Source organism: Doryrhamphus excisus, linkage group LG15 (assembly GCF_037039965.1).
Source record: "Doryrhamphus excisus strain RoL-2023G ecotype Guam linkage group LG15, RoL_Dexc_Guam_v1.1, whole genome shotgun sequence".
NCBI classification, from domain to species: domain Eukaryota; kingdom Metazoa; phylum Chordata; class Actinopteri; order Syngnathiformes; family Syngnathidae; genus Doryrhamphus; species Doryrhamphus excisus.
The window spans coordinates 8952195-8968599 of record NC_136371.1 but is presented as its reverse complement, the minus strand read 5'-3'; the positions used below and the strand labels follow the sequence as shown (position 1 = coordinate 8968599).

Here is a 16405-nt window from a genome sequence, read left to right as displayed (position 1 = left end):
AGCACCAAGAGCTCTGTCCAATTTGGGGCCTGTCTATGGAGAGATTACCACTGGAGAGGCCCTATTCCACGGATGGTGGTGGCATTCAATGGATGCTCCATTGTCACAAGTCTTTTGCCACTTCAGCCCTAATTGCAGATAAAGGCAGTGATGGGTGGTGGGCTGAATTGTAGTCAAGTCTAGCTTATATCTAAAAACAAAATCCTTTATGAGTGGATTCAGATGCACACTTTCTATGTGAAAGCTACGGTAGCTGCACAATCAAAATGATGCATTTAAGCAAAGCTGTGGTCTGTGGGCTGTATAATTTAATCCCTTCTAACCCTGCAGTTTGGCTGATAGAAAGGGAAGTTTTGCATTGGACCCCTCACACCTATTCAAGCATGTAACATACAGTCTAAATGAAGGATGAAATATGGTTGGAAGGCGGACAATAGTCTACCAACCACGACAAATCTCTTCCGCTCGCTCTCTTTCCTCCCCCCCTCACTCTTGCTGAGCATGGCGCACTGTAACATTTAACAGCATCCTTGAGCCTCACCACTTCTGTTTCCGTGGCAACTTGCACGCACTGATGATGATCGCATCACTTTAGTTTGCACACACACACACACAAATAAAAATGCACCACCTACCTTGATAGCTAAATAATGTCATCTGCCTCACATTTTGTCCAGATGTAGTGAGGAAAAATTGCTCAGAGTTTGGGACTTTTGCGGAAACATATCCTTTTACATCAATTCTGGTTTGATGGTTTGTTGATGCTGTATAATTCTCTCTCTAGGCTCTTATTAATCTACTTGCTAATCTACTGAGCTTGTTACTAGGGATGACCCGATGCACATGTTTTGGCTTCCAATCCAATTTTTTTATAGTCTTGTGATCCGATCTGATCTGAAAATGGCCGTGCAAAATACCTTTAGGGTATGACTCATCATTTAACATAATTATAGATCAATTTATGATGTGATTTAGAATATATAACTTTTTTTTAACAAACTCTCTTTAATGCAAGAGCAATTTATTTACGTCCCTAGTAGAAACAACCAGCGGTTACATCGGCACTTCCTGTGAAAGCTCCCGACACAGAAGTCTGGGCACAGTGAGGGGGAACTACCTCTGTAGCTACGGAGCCGAATAGCCAACATCAAAAGAGAAACTAACTTCACCACGGCACGGACAAGTATGCTTGGTAAAGTTGGGTTTTCTTCTTCTCGTGGGTGGCGGGAGTCGAGTGCCAACCAGCGGTGAGGTGCATTATTGTGTCGCCCAGAGTTAAGACCATTATATGGCAACCGGATCGGCCCGATCTCGTGGCAGAAGCTGATATTATCCGATCCTCAAACTACAGTCTCTGTCTTAACTTATAATATATATATAATAATACTTGTAAGGTTTATTTGTCGAGGATTAGTAACTTAGAAGAGCATCTCTGCACTCTGGAAGGACATAATTTATCCGTGCTAGCTACAGCACAATCCATTACATTTTGCTGCAGGCTAGCAGATTGCCAGCAGGTGGATCGGATTTTGCTGCAGGTGGTATTGGCAAATTCCGATGTGAATTAAGCACACCAATACTGGATCAGATCGTCCCATTCTTAAAAGTAACACTTTTAAACTGAACCAGCGCTTTCAAAATCAACCCTGAACACATATATTCAGCCCATATACTCAAACCTTTTCTCTAGGCCAACCAACACCAGACTCTTTCCTGTCCGTCCGTGACTAAATTAGAAGGCTCGAACAGCCAGAATTATTGTTGTTGCCAGTATGGGTTAAAAGAAGCCTGCATTTCCACATACAGTATGATGATGCCACATTTAAACTGTTTTCCCCAAACATCAGCAGCCCCTTGCGCAATTGGTTCAGCTTCATTAAAGCTATAGACAAAAATGTGACATAACATAAAAAAGTGAAAAATAAAACAGCCATTGAATGTCCATTACTGTTTAATCATTAACTCTCAAACACATTTCATTCTGGGCCAGTTATGTTGGTAAGTACTTGTAAGTGTTTACAAACTCCACAACAAAATCCACATGGTCAAAAAAGCTCTTGGCCAAGTCAAGAACATTTGGCGCTTGTTTAAACATTCGCTCAAGTGCCACAAGCCTCCAACAGCCAAGCGACTCTGGAGGCATGTTGCCTTGTTAAACAAGTAGATGTCATGCATGTGAGCAAGAGGCAAAACACTATTCTGTCAAGCCAATTAAGCCTCACAATCTCACACTGACTCTATTCTGTAGGCCTGAAAAAGGGCCAAGCATGTACTGTACTGTATATAGTCATTTCCTTATCTTGCCAATCGTGAAGGCCGCCAGTGCCTCGACTAACTGACTTGCACAGTGAACAGGGTATATAGTATGGCATTATCTTTACAGGGGTCTTCTATTTTAAGTATATTTTGAAATTGTTAGTCATAGATGAACTGGAAATTCCATTATTGGGGTATAGGGATGCTAAAATAAATCTTGAATTGCATTTGTTTTTCTCTTGATTAGCAACAAAGGACACAAAACCTGGCAGAAATATAATTGTTTTATTGAGTAACCGTAATTGCTACCTGTAAAATTATTGCAGTGGATTCATTATTGATGTACTTTTTTCAAAATACGCAGTTTCAGTTACAGCACTAATTGTGGGTTTTATTTGCCACAATTTTGCATGAGCTTAACATTGTGCAGTTATATATTCCAATGTTTTTTAGAATGAGGCCTAACTTGAACACTGCAATAAAGTGCAAGTTTTGAGTACACCTCACATTTTGACTCCCTTGTCAGGGCTTCCAAGAATACAGAACAAACTGCTTTGGGTCCAGGACCCACCATCACCTCTCAATGACAAGCTGGGGGCCAAACTGCTGCAATTTTGCAACGCCAACTTCCCAAGTATCATATATTTAAAGGGATTGTTACACGTACCTCGTGTTATTTTTGTTTTAGCTCAAGCAACAACCCACAATCCACTGAAAACGTCTCTGCAACCCATTTTTGGGTTGTGACCCACCAGTTGAGAATCCCTACTGTAAAAGAGTCAAAAGCCTGGAATTCAGCAATTGAAGGAAAAAGTATACATAATAGTATTCAGCACTCTATTTGTTATTCTTAGTATTTCTTCATTTTCAGTGTCCCACTGAGATAGTCAGAGGATCCATAAGTGTCTGCCTCTGATCAATTGTACACAGTCAGCATGAGCATTTGACTGGATTAGCTGCACTTCAATATCCAGGGTGGGACTGTGCACTCCCAACAATGGTCCACATACCATACGCTTTGAATACTGATAAATCCATCCAAATTCAATTGATGCAGTACAGAAATTAGTGCCGCCTCAGCATAGCCTTGCTTGGGTGAGCAGATCAGAGGTGATTGTCAGAGGTGGATTGGAGCTTCACCGGACACTGAAGCCAATTAGCCTGCAAGGCGCTGTGAAAGGGTTAACCGGTCTGACGCAGTTTCAACTGCAGAGATGGCTTGCACACAGGAATCGGGTCACTTAATTCACTCAATTAAAGATGTTGTCACTGCATGGGCTTTGTAGAACTCTCACGCCAAGATCTCAGTTCAGTGATGAAGCCAGAGTTTCCTGTTATGTCTTTCTGTTTCTGTGCAGTAGGCACTGTAATTGGACCAATGGAAATGGTTTCCCGAGCAATAATTTTTATATTTTGTTTTATACATTTTTCTAACGATAACAGAGGAGTACAATTGGGATTTAGCTGGACACACCTTGCATAATCATTTGCATTTCCTGATATGTGTGGTCGTTGTTTGATCTGGAAAGACGCAGGTATGAATGGCTAGCAACACCTCCTGGTAGACATAAGTCTCCATGCCAATGATCTCCTTTTGAAGCTAATCCTCCATTTGCATATTAGAGGCAATGAAAGAGGCAAACAGAGCCATAATCCTGAGCTGTCCTTGTGGCTTTTAAGACCAGGCACTTGGTGCACAAACATGTGACTGAGAGTCTCAGAGAGCACTGTGAACAGCAAGAGGGGGCCCTTTTGATGCTTGCATCACACGCTCTTTAAGACAGCAAAGGGTGGCATGCTTGTTAAGCAGTATAATCAGGCCACATCTCAACACAGTGCATCCAGTCATGATATGACTACATTGCCTTTTTCATACTATTTTACCAAATAAATATCGACAGAAAAATGAGACTTAAATGTTGCGGAAATGGGCCTATAAATAATCACCATCTTGCCAATTAATTTGCTTGACAGGTGCTAATACATTTGCGAGTTCAGCACCTTTACACAAATGGGGGGGCGGGTTCATCATTCATCCACACATGATGATGGATGAAATGGCCACATTAGCGAGATCATTCATTATCACCACCAGTAAAGCGTGTTTCAACCAAACCGGAGGTCTGATTGGCGGGCTCTTTCAGAAGGTCATAACCGTCCAAAACCACAGATATGTTTAATTAAAGCAGGATTTTGTGTTTTATCATGTTTCTTTGGCAGAAAGGTCAAGTTTGGATAATAGTATGATTCTTAATTGTTGCAAATATTAGTCACTGTTGGAAATGGAGCACATGGGTATCCAACAAATAAATTTTGTTTTCTTGTTCCTTTTTAATAAAACGACATTTGTGTGATGCTATTTACTAAAAAAAAAAAGGCTGAAACTGACACTGCGATAGCGCTTTGAGCACAGAGATCCTCAGAATGATGAGGTGGCTGTGTGCCGTGTTGCCTGGAACCACAGCTATACCGCCCACTCACATCTGTAGTGCCTCTCAGTTAGCAGAGGATGCTAATAGAGACTTGACGCTCACTGGATGCAACCGCCTCTGTGCTGTCATAATAAAAATCAACAGTATTCCCCCTGCCACAGAGAATCTGCACAAGCACTCTCATGACAGTCACTCCCTACTCATCTTCTCCAAACTCATGCAGTCGAGGTGTCTTCTCAGCTGTATTGAAAAAAAGATTTACAAGCAAAATATGCGCAGTTCACAGCATCTTTTATTCGGGTCTGATGCATTTAGATCGGGTCACTGATGGTCAAGCATTTGACCCGCCTGACTTCGGTTGCAGGCAGTGTGGGTTAAGTCCCCATTCAATGACGGTGTAAATGCGAGTCCTTCAGTGCTCAGTGTCATCTACTTTTGTCCAAGTCAGCCTTGTACGGCAGTGGTCACCAACCTTTTTGAGCCCAAGATCACTGGTCTTGGCTCTGAACCTAGCTAAGATTTAGTTTTACTTGTTTACTAGTTTACTATATTGCCAGCTATGTGCATTCTAGCGCAATATGAGCAAGCTAACAATGGACGTCGTGGGAAGTAAGCACCTATTTTAGAATATAAAATGCCAAAAGTGTTCCATTTAATAACCAACTTGTTTGTTAACCAAGCAGTCATTTCAGCAGCTAACACGAAAAACTATATTTATCTGGCAGATTGACACGACGTCTCGCTCACCGCTTGTATCAGTAAAGCCGGAATAGACGGAGGAGTGGATACCTAGTACCTTTCAATTTTGCTATGAATATTCAACAAGATGCTCATTTATTGTTAGCATTTTATGCTGGAAGACACAGCCATCCCAATGAGACTGGACATTGTAAGTGTTGTCACTGTATCTATGCTGCTGTTATTGACGGAAGTAGCCTAAGCGATATTGGCGATGTGAAATCAGTGCGCTGAGGAAAGACATTTTGGTAATATTTTAAATCATCAAAATATAGTAAGATACTGTAAGTATTACATGTTATCATCAGTGTACTTGTTTAAGTATGATGACAGCATAAACATCAAACAATAGCACACTAGCTTTGTGGTCGAAAGAGGTACATTCAAATGGCGTGCATTGTTAGCTAGCTCATACTAAGTTAGTTTATCTTATTAGAATGCACAGAAAAGGGCAAGAAATGTGTGTATTGTGTATGATGAGCAAAATTGTTAAAAGTACCGTTCCACTTTAAGTTAAATGAAATGTGTTATGTTTTTTTCATCACATGATGTACATGCTAGGACTAGTTAAAGGTTCACAGTGAACAGCGGTGTATTCGTAGCAAACCAAAGTAAGTCATTGCTAATTACAATAAAAATGCAAAGTAATGTGGTTTGAATGGCGCCTGTGTGTATCCTGAGAATAAACAGTGAGGGCTGGATGACTTGGTTTGTTTCCAAAACTCCTGCAGTGCGTCAGCCTCCTGCAACCAACAAAAAGCAAACTCCACTGTGAGCCAGCTTACATCCATTCTCCCATGCAAAAAGGAAACTGAAAAGCCCCAAATTTGGCAGGACTCCCTCGAGAGCTCCAAGAATACACTGCCTCTGCTTGGTGCAGAAATAGGTTGATTGTTCTTTGACCAATCCCACTTTGACAGCAAAATAAGGCTTGAAAAAAGGGCAACATGGAAAGAAAAGAGAAAGAACAAAACGAACAAGAGAGTAGTGTTTTTATGCTAAGCTGTCACTGAGTGACGACAGGACTGAGCCGAAACAGAGGATGTGTTCAAACTTCCCAGTAAAGCAATGCTGAAAAGGACACATGCTGAGTGCCTGGCTGGTGATAGCAAGCTTGACAGCCCTATCATCAGAGGCCACACTGGTGGGAGACTTCAGGCTTTCACACAAACTTCACCTCTCAGGCCAGCGCTGCCCTGTTGTGTACGGCAGGCTAATTAAAACTCATAATGAATAGCACTGGAAGCATGAAGGGCTAAAAAAAACACCCATCTGTCCCACGAGTAGGTATCAGAACACCGGTGTACATTTGAAAATGGCCGACAATGAAGCTGGACGATGCTAGAGCACAACAAGCTCTCAGCGATTTGAGTTTTACCTCAGTCAAAAATATGTTTTTGCTTGACCAAAAAATTATGAATTCTAATTTGATGCAGAATCCATCAGGTTTAAATCCTATATGCCTTACTTGCAGCAATTAATCTATTGATGATTAATCAGTTAACCAATGAATCGTCAACTCTCATAAAGAGATAAATATTAAGTACATGTATACTGTACTGCATCAACTGTATTTCTAATTTTCAATCATTTGACAGTCTATTTCAGGTTACAGGGCTCGACAATAACGATGTACCGATGGCCCGGGGCAAGTTAAAACAAAATTCGGGCAAGTAAATCTAATCAGTGATATTCCCGTCGGGCAAGTGTATTTTGGCATGAAGCGGTTCTTGTTGGGTGTTGGTAAAACACGGACTGCGTAATTCCGGTGGTAATTTGCAAAGCAATCCTTGCAATGGACCAATCAGAATCGTTTATTTAGACGGCGGTCCGTAATCCACAGTCCGCGTTTTACCCACACCCGTTGTTCGCGATCAACCAATCAGCGATCGTTTGACTACGAAAACATCCATCATGGCGTCGCTGCCAACATCGTCTAATTCTGAAGGAAACAGCAAAAAGTGATGAACCTCTATCGTTGCATGTTTTTTATTTCCAAGGCAGCATGAAAAACAACTTACTGGCCTGTTGCAGACTTAACTAACTAGCTGGGCGCACGGCAACCGAACTTCTTCTTTTTTCCCCTCTCGTTCCTCTTCTTTGGTCCCAAAACGCCCGCTCCAAGACCGCGAGCTGAACATGACTGCCCCCCAGCGTCCATGCATGAAACTACAGCCCGGAATACAACACACACGCAACTCTACAGTATTATTTATTTTATTTATTTGAGATTCTCATGTGATGCTACAAAAAAATTACATGATATCATTATGGCAGTCTTTTCATTTTACATGGGGCAAGTTCGGGCAAGTAGTTCTCACCTTAAGGATTCCCTATGGGCAAGTCATTTTGGTTTTTAATGTAGAGCCCTGGGTTATCTAACGTCTGCCCCCTCAAACCTGGGACACAGACTCTCTTAATTTAAGCACTGGCCAACCTTCTTGATGTTAAAATCCTCTTTTGGATTCAAGCTCATTATCATCCACGCACATAATCTCTCAAATTGATACCAAATAACCCAATTGCCAAATGTGGGCTGTATAATTTGCTACGGGAGCTTCAAACCAATGCAGTATATTTCTGAGAAGTATATTAAAATGGAAATAAGTCAATATATCGTGCTTTGTGCTGGCAGGCAGCGGGAGCTCTAAAACAATAAGCTCCTCCAAAATTGATGAGAAACAATCACCTAAGGCCAATCTGACCCACACCATCACCCCCACGCCCTGATTCCTAGATCTGGATTTCAGTCAACGTAAAATGAGCCATCTTATAAGCTAATGGTGGGTGCTTAAGTCTTAGAAAATAGCCCTTTGAAAGGGGGCGAGGACAGTGCTCCACGTGGCAAGACATAATGTATGCTCTAAAGTCCCATTCGATTGATTTTTGATGCACGTCATAAGACGGAGCAGAGTCTCCCAGGAGGATTTAGTGTCTGCTGAAATTGTTCTGTGTGTAGCAAAAACACGTGTGTTAGCATCACTGCCTAACACGGTGATGGAAAAATTAATTGTTATTGCCATCATTTACTTTATGTATGTTTTCACAGAGATTACCTCGGTACCTCTATGCCGTTACAACTCAATCACAGATTTGAGATGCTGTGTGATGCTTCAACAAAAATGATGCACAGAGTTTTTGATCGCTTGTTGTCTGAAGACTATATAAGGTGAAGGTCTTTTGTTGAACAGGTTGTTGAACTCCTAAGCCAGCTGGAGCTGAGATACATTATTTTTCCTTGCCTCCTCAAAAATAAAGAGTCACTGGAAGACTAATTTTTTGAGATTCTTATTAGTATCAGGCATCAGGTATCAGGTATGAATGTGAGTGGGATGGTTGTTTATATCTACTGTATGTGTCAGCTGTGTTATTGGCATTGATCAGTCCGGGGTGTACTGCACCTCTCACTCTGAGTTGGGAAAGCGTCTGGGTATAAAGAGCAAAAGATGATCCACGTGAATGGTGACATCTTAACCAATGTTCAAATTTCCCCATTGATACGTGGTTGCCAAATTTAACATTATTTAATATCGATTGCAAACTCCAGCGACTGAATGTGTGCAGCATGCTGACTGATGTCCCTGGTCAGGAATCACTGTCTTGTCCAATTCTAAAAGGGGCCTTTTGATTAGCCAGATTGTGATTAGCCCAGTTAATGTGGGAGGTAGATTCCTTTGACTGACTTATTAATGTGGACGTCCTCTCCGAGTCGAATGTTACGACGGGTGTAAAGACAGTAAATGTACTTGACTGTCAGGATGTCCTTGATTCTTCCTCTTGCAAGAATGGGAAAAGGAAGTTGGTCACAGTAAGGGAGAAAATGTGTGTATTTCAGACGTAGACACTGGTATGGGGGACAAGGTTTTCTTGTTGGGCCTTTTAGTTTGTGCAACTCATCAAGACAGATTTGCATTGGCCTGAGCACCAATTCATAAGTCATCAATTAAGCGATGCACTGTTGATGGGATGATGCGTTCAAGCACACTGGTAACTTTGAGTGTTAGGCATAGGCTTTCAGGCAGAGGATGGACAAATTCTGCCAGTACTGTACGCCTGCTAGCTGTCCTTGTGAGGTGAACTTGAAATCTGGAAAAACAGCCCCATGACTAATCGTGTTTAAGTGACATGGGGTCAGCATTCCTGATTCTGAAGGCCTCGCAGAGATTGCATTGACTTGGAAACATATAGAAGCTGAAATCTGATTGGACAAAAACATCTAACATAACACATACTGGAAGCAGTGCAGCCAAGAAACACGTTACAAAATGGAAACTGCTACAGACTGCTCGGAATAAATTCCGACAGAAATACAAAAAGTTAAGGAAATCAGTTGAACAGCTTTGGTCTGATCTCGCAACCACACAAATGACAATTACAACATTACTTCCATGGTGGAAGTATAGGACCAACAAGGTCAAAGGTTGTAGTAGCACAACCAGTGACTGTGGCTCTGCTGGGAGAAACAAACACTGCTGAAGGCCAGCAGTTGCTGCACTTCTGACATCACAGCAACTACAGTGTTACACTCTGATATGCTATCTAGCCACAAACAACTGGGTACAGTGATTCACAATAAAGCAACTGTATTGTAATTACTTGGGAGCGACCACACTACATTGCTCAAAAATGTTTTGCACACGATGGTCTAATAATAATGTTCTGGAGTTTGCGTGTGGGTGTGAGCAGCAGTGTGTGAGTGGGTACTGGAAGATTCAGGAAAATCTACTTATGCAATTTGCTTTATTCAGGGTATGTCTTGCTGCTTTTATTGTACCTTCAGTCAAAAAAACTCTTATAATTAATAATTACAGCTAAAATGAAATAAGAATCCAGCAAGGGTTGAGTACGAACACGATCCACTACATAAGATAGTATTCAATCAGGTTACGGCTTCAGTCCTGATGTTATCCAGTCTCAGATAAATAAATGGCTAAAAGTTATCTCATGAAGTCAAACAAAATACATGCTCACACGATGATACTTACCCACAGCCCCTTGATACTCCTGTTCCTTCCCGTTACAATTTAATCAATGCAATTTCAAGTCTTTACAGTCTTAAACAGCATGGTGTCTCATAAAGCTGTATCATCTCAAAGGAGGAGCAACAAATGGAGGTCTGGCTATTCCAGTTCTGACCCAATCGAGGGCTGGTGAGGGCCACTGAAACCTTCATGCATCCTCCGGAAACATATCCCTCAGGTAGGAATTTGTAAGTGGGTTTCCCTACAAGACAGGTTCAAGGATCTGAACATTAAATCATGATATCTCACATCTCACCTCAGTGGAAAATCAGAGGCAGCGTGAATGGATGCCATTAAGTCAAGAGGGTTGACTCATTACTGCAGTACTGTGGCACTACTGAACACTGAGACATCTTCATCACATGTTGGTGATGCAGGGTGTTTAGAACGAATTTTGGTTTGATTTCTCATGCTTTTGTATATCAAGACAATGGTCCTACAATATATACATGTATACATGGCATTAATCAGTATTATGATCACGTTATTGTCACAGCTTTTTTTTAGAAGGGTCATGGCATCGCTCCTAGCAACATTAAACTCACAAGACACATTAACCCTTCCCAGAGGGAGGGGGTGATGTTTAGAGCAGGGGTGTCCAAACTTTTTCCACTGAGGGCCACATCTTGAAATGTGAAAGGATGCAAGGGCCACAATTTTCTACAGTAACACATGTAGCTATGAACATAGCATACAGTATTATTAATAACAACTTCGCTCACTTTGGACACCCCTGGTTTACACCAACAAGGACACAGAGATGAATGCGTGTAACGTATACGTATACTTTATACCAGGGGTGCTCATTAAGTCGATCGCGATCTACCGGTCGATCGCGGAGGTGGTACTGGTCGATCGCGGCGTGACATTAAAAAAATATCATCCTAGCATCAATGCCGTCACTTGATTGATATACAGGGCAGCCATTCAGATGACAACTGAATGTTGCCCTTCGGGTGACCAATCAAATCAAACAACGTCTCCAAGTGCAGCAGAACTTACGATGTCAGCCTATCATCCATCCCCGTTACTTGATTGACATACAAGACAACCAATCAGATGACAACTGAATTTTGAGCTTTAGGTCACCGCTCATGCATAAACAACGATGCAAAGTGCTAAGCTAGTCGGCGAATTGCATCAGATTTTAAGCCCTCGCTAAAGTTTATGGTCACTAAAATGAGTGAAGTAGCTGGACCAAGTAAAAAGGCAAAAACATATCACTTCCATACGGAATGGGAGGTGGACTTTTTTTTTCACAATGTCTTTTTCGAAGTGCGTTTGCCTGGCTAACCTGGCTATCAGCAGCTACTGTCCGGACTATGCATCCCTGGCTGATTCAATTCAGTGCAAGTCATCAAAGTAAACTCAGGTAATTACAAAAAATGTTAATAGTTCATTATGTGTGTTTTGCAAAATTGGCTCATTTGGTTATGTAAGGTACATCAACATACAAGTAAAAAGGCAAAAACATATCACTTCCATAATAATAAAATAATCCTCAATACATTTGAAAATAAATAGATGTTTTGCATTTTTGTAGTGGGTAGATCAATTTGACTCGGTCATTTTAAAAGTAGCTCGCATGCTGAAAAAGTGTGAGCACCCCTGCTATATACAGATGTATTTGTACACAAAAACTTCGCAATTAAATTGAAATGAAATGAAAATAGTGGGTATACAGTTAGTCAGTGGCTGACAATGTCTCAGTATGTTGGACCATGTCGTTGTTGTTGCATTAGAAAACCTTACCTGAACCTCTCTTTGACACCACTTTCAGGCAATGGACCACAAGTGCATGAAGTAGGATCAGAAAAGGAATTGATGCTTTCATTTTTCCCTCAAACCAGTCCTAAAAGAAAAAGAGAGCAATAGTTAGTAGTCATACTTTGCTATTAATGTGCCGGCGGAACCAGACATTTTTGCTGGGGATGCACAAATAATGAGTGGATGAGTGGTTAGCGCACAGGCCACACAGCTAGGAGACCCAAGTTCGATCCCCCCCTCGGCCATCTCTGTGTGGAGTTTGCATGTTCTTGCCGTGCATGCGTGGGTTTTCTCCGGGTACTCCGGTTTCCCCCCACATTCCAAAAACATGCTAGGTTAATTGGTGACTCCAAATTGTCCATAGGTATGAATGTGAGTGTGAATGGTTGTTTGTCTATATGTGCCCTGTGATTGGCTGGCAACCAGTCCAGGGTGTACCCCGCCTCTCGCCCAAAGACAGCTGGGATAGGCTCCTGCACCCCCGCGACCCTCGTGAGGATAAGCGGTAGAAAATTAAAAAATAGAACAAAGATGGTGACGTTTGGTCGTTGATAACACACTCACATGAACTCCTCAAAAATGTAATTTTGGTCCATAAACAACATAAGAACGAGTTATAGTTGTACCAGCAAAGGAATACAGACCACACGCAGCACAAGAAGGCAACATATGCCGCTGCCGGGCAGAAGAATAAAGTGTGCGTCTGGCAGTCGCTGACATACAATGAAGTGGAGCCTCTTCCTGCCAACAAAGTTCTGTTGGGTGGTATCACCCTAGTTAGCGTCCCATTAAGATGCAATGATGGTCATGGACCCATCTGAAACCAAAGTGGCTATGCCTGATAAAGCTTGGTCAGATGGGAGGCGAAACGTCTTCTAAGACAACCTCAATAGTCTCGTAGCAATGAATTCAATGTCCTGAGAATACTATGACCTGGATGAAAGAGAACATTCACAGACACATCACCATGGAAGTAAAAATGGCCCTCATAAAAAGCAAAGAGGGAGGTGAAACGCCTCTTTTGGTCCCTAGCGCTCGACTGGGATAAGAATAAAGATTCTTGAATCCCAGAGGAGTCATGGACTACAAGGAGGAAAAAAGGAGGCGGCCTTTCCAGACTTCTACTACAATAGAGTATATACAGTGGTATATATATACAAAGAGTGTAATTTAGAAAAACTGCTTTTAGGCATTCCATGTTGTGTTCATTGTCTTTTTCGGGTAACATACTTGTCGTGGTACCAGACATTAACATTGACAAGGAATTGAAGAAACAAGGCAGGTCTAGTAATTTTTCCATTAATAGTTTTCTTTTTATTACATTTAACTGCTGTTAATTTTTTTCTTACTGTATTTTATATGTTGTTCAAGTGTCCCATGCACAGTGTGAATGACTTAGGTGTTAATTTAAATGTAACTATAAGTTCAAACTTTCACTTAAAAGCCACTTATCTGCAAACTAAACTCATTCTCATAAATGGTGCAAGGTGAGTTGGAGACAGTCAGACGTGAAAGCTGGACGGCAGGCATGTCAGGAAATTATTTCAATGTTTCATATTCAGGCTCTGAAGTGTTTCTTGCGACAGTAAAGCTCCATGAAGACTAAGAGGAAGCATCAGTTGGTATTTCAGTCTCCACAAAGATGCTTCACATGCTTTCCACAGAGCTGAATCAGAAAGGCCTTGAGTTGGAACTATGAAAAGACAGAACAGCCCTGAGACCTTTGGAGGCATGCAAAAATGGCCGGCAGCCAAAGATGGCGACATCGCTGCGTTCTCCTGGTCAAAAGGCCTTTTGTTGTCAAGCCCTTACTGGCTGCAACTGATGCTACCTCCGTAAAACTGACATGCCAACACGCTGAAATCTTATCTTTTTAATTAGTTCTCTGTGTTTGGTGCAAGTCTGCAACATTAGCACAAAAGCTTTGGTCTTTTTCGTTGGACTGAAGACAGAAAAATGACTGAATCACCAGTTCTGCTCACACTGAACACCAACCTTTCTTATCACTGAAAAGGTTAGAAAAAACATTGCTTTACTGCTTCAGCAATGGTGTAATTCATTTCTTTCTTTCATTACATACAAAAGTGCAGTAAGTTGTCTGTTCGGAGCACTGACAGAATACTATGGCGTTAAAAGGGCAGGCTGGTTACTGTATACATTATGAGATAATGAAGAAAGAGCAAATGATGCATGAGTCTATACAGGGGAGTAAAAGTGGAGAATTCAAGATTCTTGTGGATTCATCAACCAAGGACAATGAAATTACGATTTTTTTTCCATTCACGGTGCAAATAAATTAAAATAATATAAATAGGCAGTGTGAAATTGTAAAAGAAGATGTATATTCAGGATCTCACTGTTGTAAAATCTGTTGATTTTAGACAAGAAATGTGGAAAAATGTGGCGCACGCAGAGCCCAGGTAGGAAAGCTGAGCCATAATCGCCAAGAGAGCAGGCCAGCGTAAGCGCTGCAAGAGGCGCCCTGCAGCCGCAGGGAAACAGGATCCCTATCTCTGACAAGACTGCAGCAGACTGAGCACACTCCTACTGTACTGCATGATCGTCTATGTAGGCGGGCGGGCATTAATGAATTCATGATCTTCTGGGAAAATCTCACATTCATTGCAGTCATGCCGACGTGCAAGCTTTTGATTAATCTACTGTACACTGGCTTCAAAAAGAAGGTAGCATCTACTTGGCAATCTTGGAAAACAACATTCCAAAGGCTGGACTAGACCTTTCAGGGAAAATGGATGAGTTAAAATTTAGGTATTGGAAATAATAAATAAATGCCTTTACCTAGCCAAAAAACGATGAACAACACAATTGCAGTAATAAAGATTTTTGCCTTCATAGCATAACATTGCGGGTCCGCTCTGATACTCAGGATCAGTAATGGTCTGATACTGGCCAAATGTACTCAATCAGGCCATGTACTGTGTAGCATTGGACACTTGGGTGTGAAGTTGTAATCATTAGTCATGGTTAGCGTGTTTTTCCGCTAAGTCATTGAGCTGTAGGCCACATTCACTGTAAAATATCAATTTCATACTGGAATTCTAATTCTGTTTTCATTTCTTTTCAGACTCAGATTTAAACTTGTGCACAAAGTTTCACTTTAGTCAATTACATTTGAATCTTTGAGAGGTGCTGCTGGGTCGGAAATTCTATTCAAAACTATGCACATTTAAAGTTTAATTAAAAAACAGCCGCAGCAGCAGTATTGCATAACCTAAGTCATGTTTTGAGCAATTAAATTTTCCCCCTCAGGGGAGCAGAATATTTGTTGCACAGTAGGAATGTGGTGTGCTTTGGATGTCAGCAAAGTACCTGCATGCAATTCTATGACTATAACCAAACATGAGGAAAGAAGGTTGGTATCAGCCCGGCAATTGGTATTAGACCGGCTATCTCACACCCCTGACAGTTCACCTGCCCCCCCAGGGGAGCCACCCCACTATCTGAGAAGCACTGTATATATGACATAATTATTCTTGTTAATCTGACAATAAAATACACAGAGGTGCTTGCAGTTCATCCTGAAGGGGTGGGGGCATGTGTGAATTGGAAGGTGTTTGTCACTGCCGTCTTTCCAAAGGAACATAGAACATTTTGAACATCTTTTTTTTTTAACATCACCATGCACTGCTGAATGAATGTCGGTGGATTATATATCCATGTTCACCAGGAGGTAATACAATTTTGTATTAGAACAGAAGGATAGGCTGCATGTACTTCATATACAGATATGAGGTTAAAGCAAGCTGTATTAAAAACTCTGAAGTAGTCATTGATACTATGAAAAATTGTAGGACAAATGTAATGGTTTTATTTCATTAGAACATGCATCAGTTTACAATTGAGTGCATCACATAATTAGTTCACACTTCCACATGTCCAAAAGGAGTAGGAAGAAGCAAAGCTTATTAAATCCTACCCCTCCATCTGGTACTTTTACAATCAGTAACTGTTACATTTGTTCATTTCCTGCTTACCTAATATATATTTTTATATTATCATTTTATTGATTTTATTATTTTTTGTCACGTACCAAAGTACAAATGTGTGACTGAATATTTTGGCCTAAAATGTTGGAATGTGTATTTCTTTCCACAGCCCCTCATCACAACTTTAGTCAGGTTGCGTTTGGTTGTGTTTATATTGGCCTCACATTTACCTTTTAAGAGCAAA

General features: G+C 41.2%; 1 protein-coding gene across 2 annotated transcripts in view; it reads right to left on the bottom strand.

The window, feature by feature from the left end:
* LOC131104878 (interleukin-1 receptor accessory protein-like 1) overlaps window positions 1–16405 on the bottom strand; it is a 132852-nt gene that overhangs the window by 106303 nt on the left and 10144 nt on the right. For both annotated transcript variants that reach the window (XM_058052521.2, XM_058052523.2), the window contains exon 2: window positions 12200–12299. In XM_058052521.2, the coding sequence (XP_057908504.1) occupies window positions 12200–12281 (82 nt within the window). In that variant the 5' untranslated portion in view covers window positions 12282–12299. The remainder of the gene's footprint in view (window positions 1–12199; window positions 12300–16405) is intronic.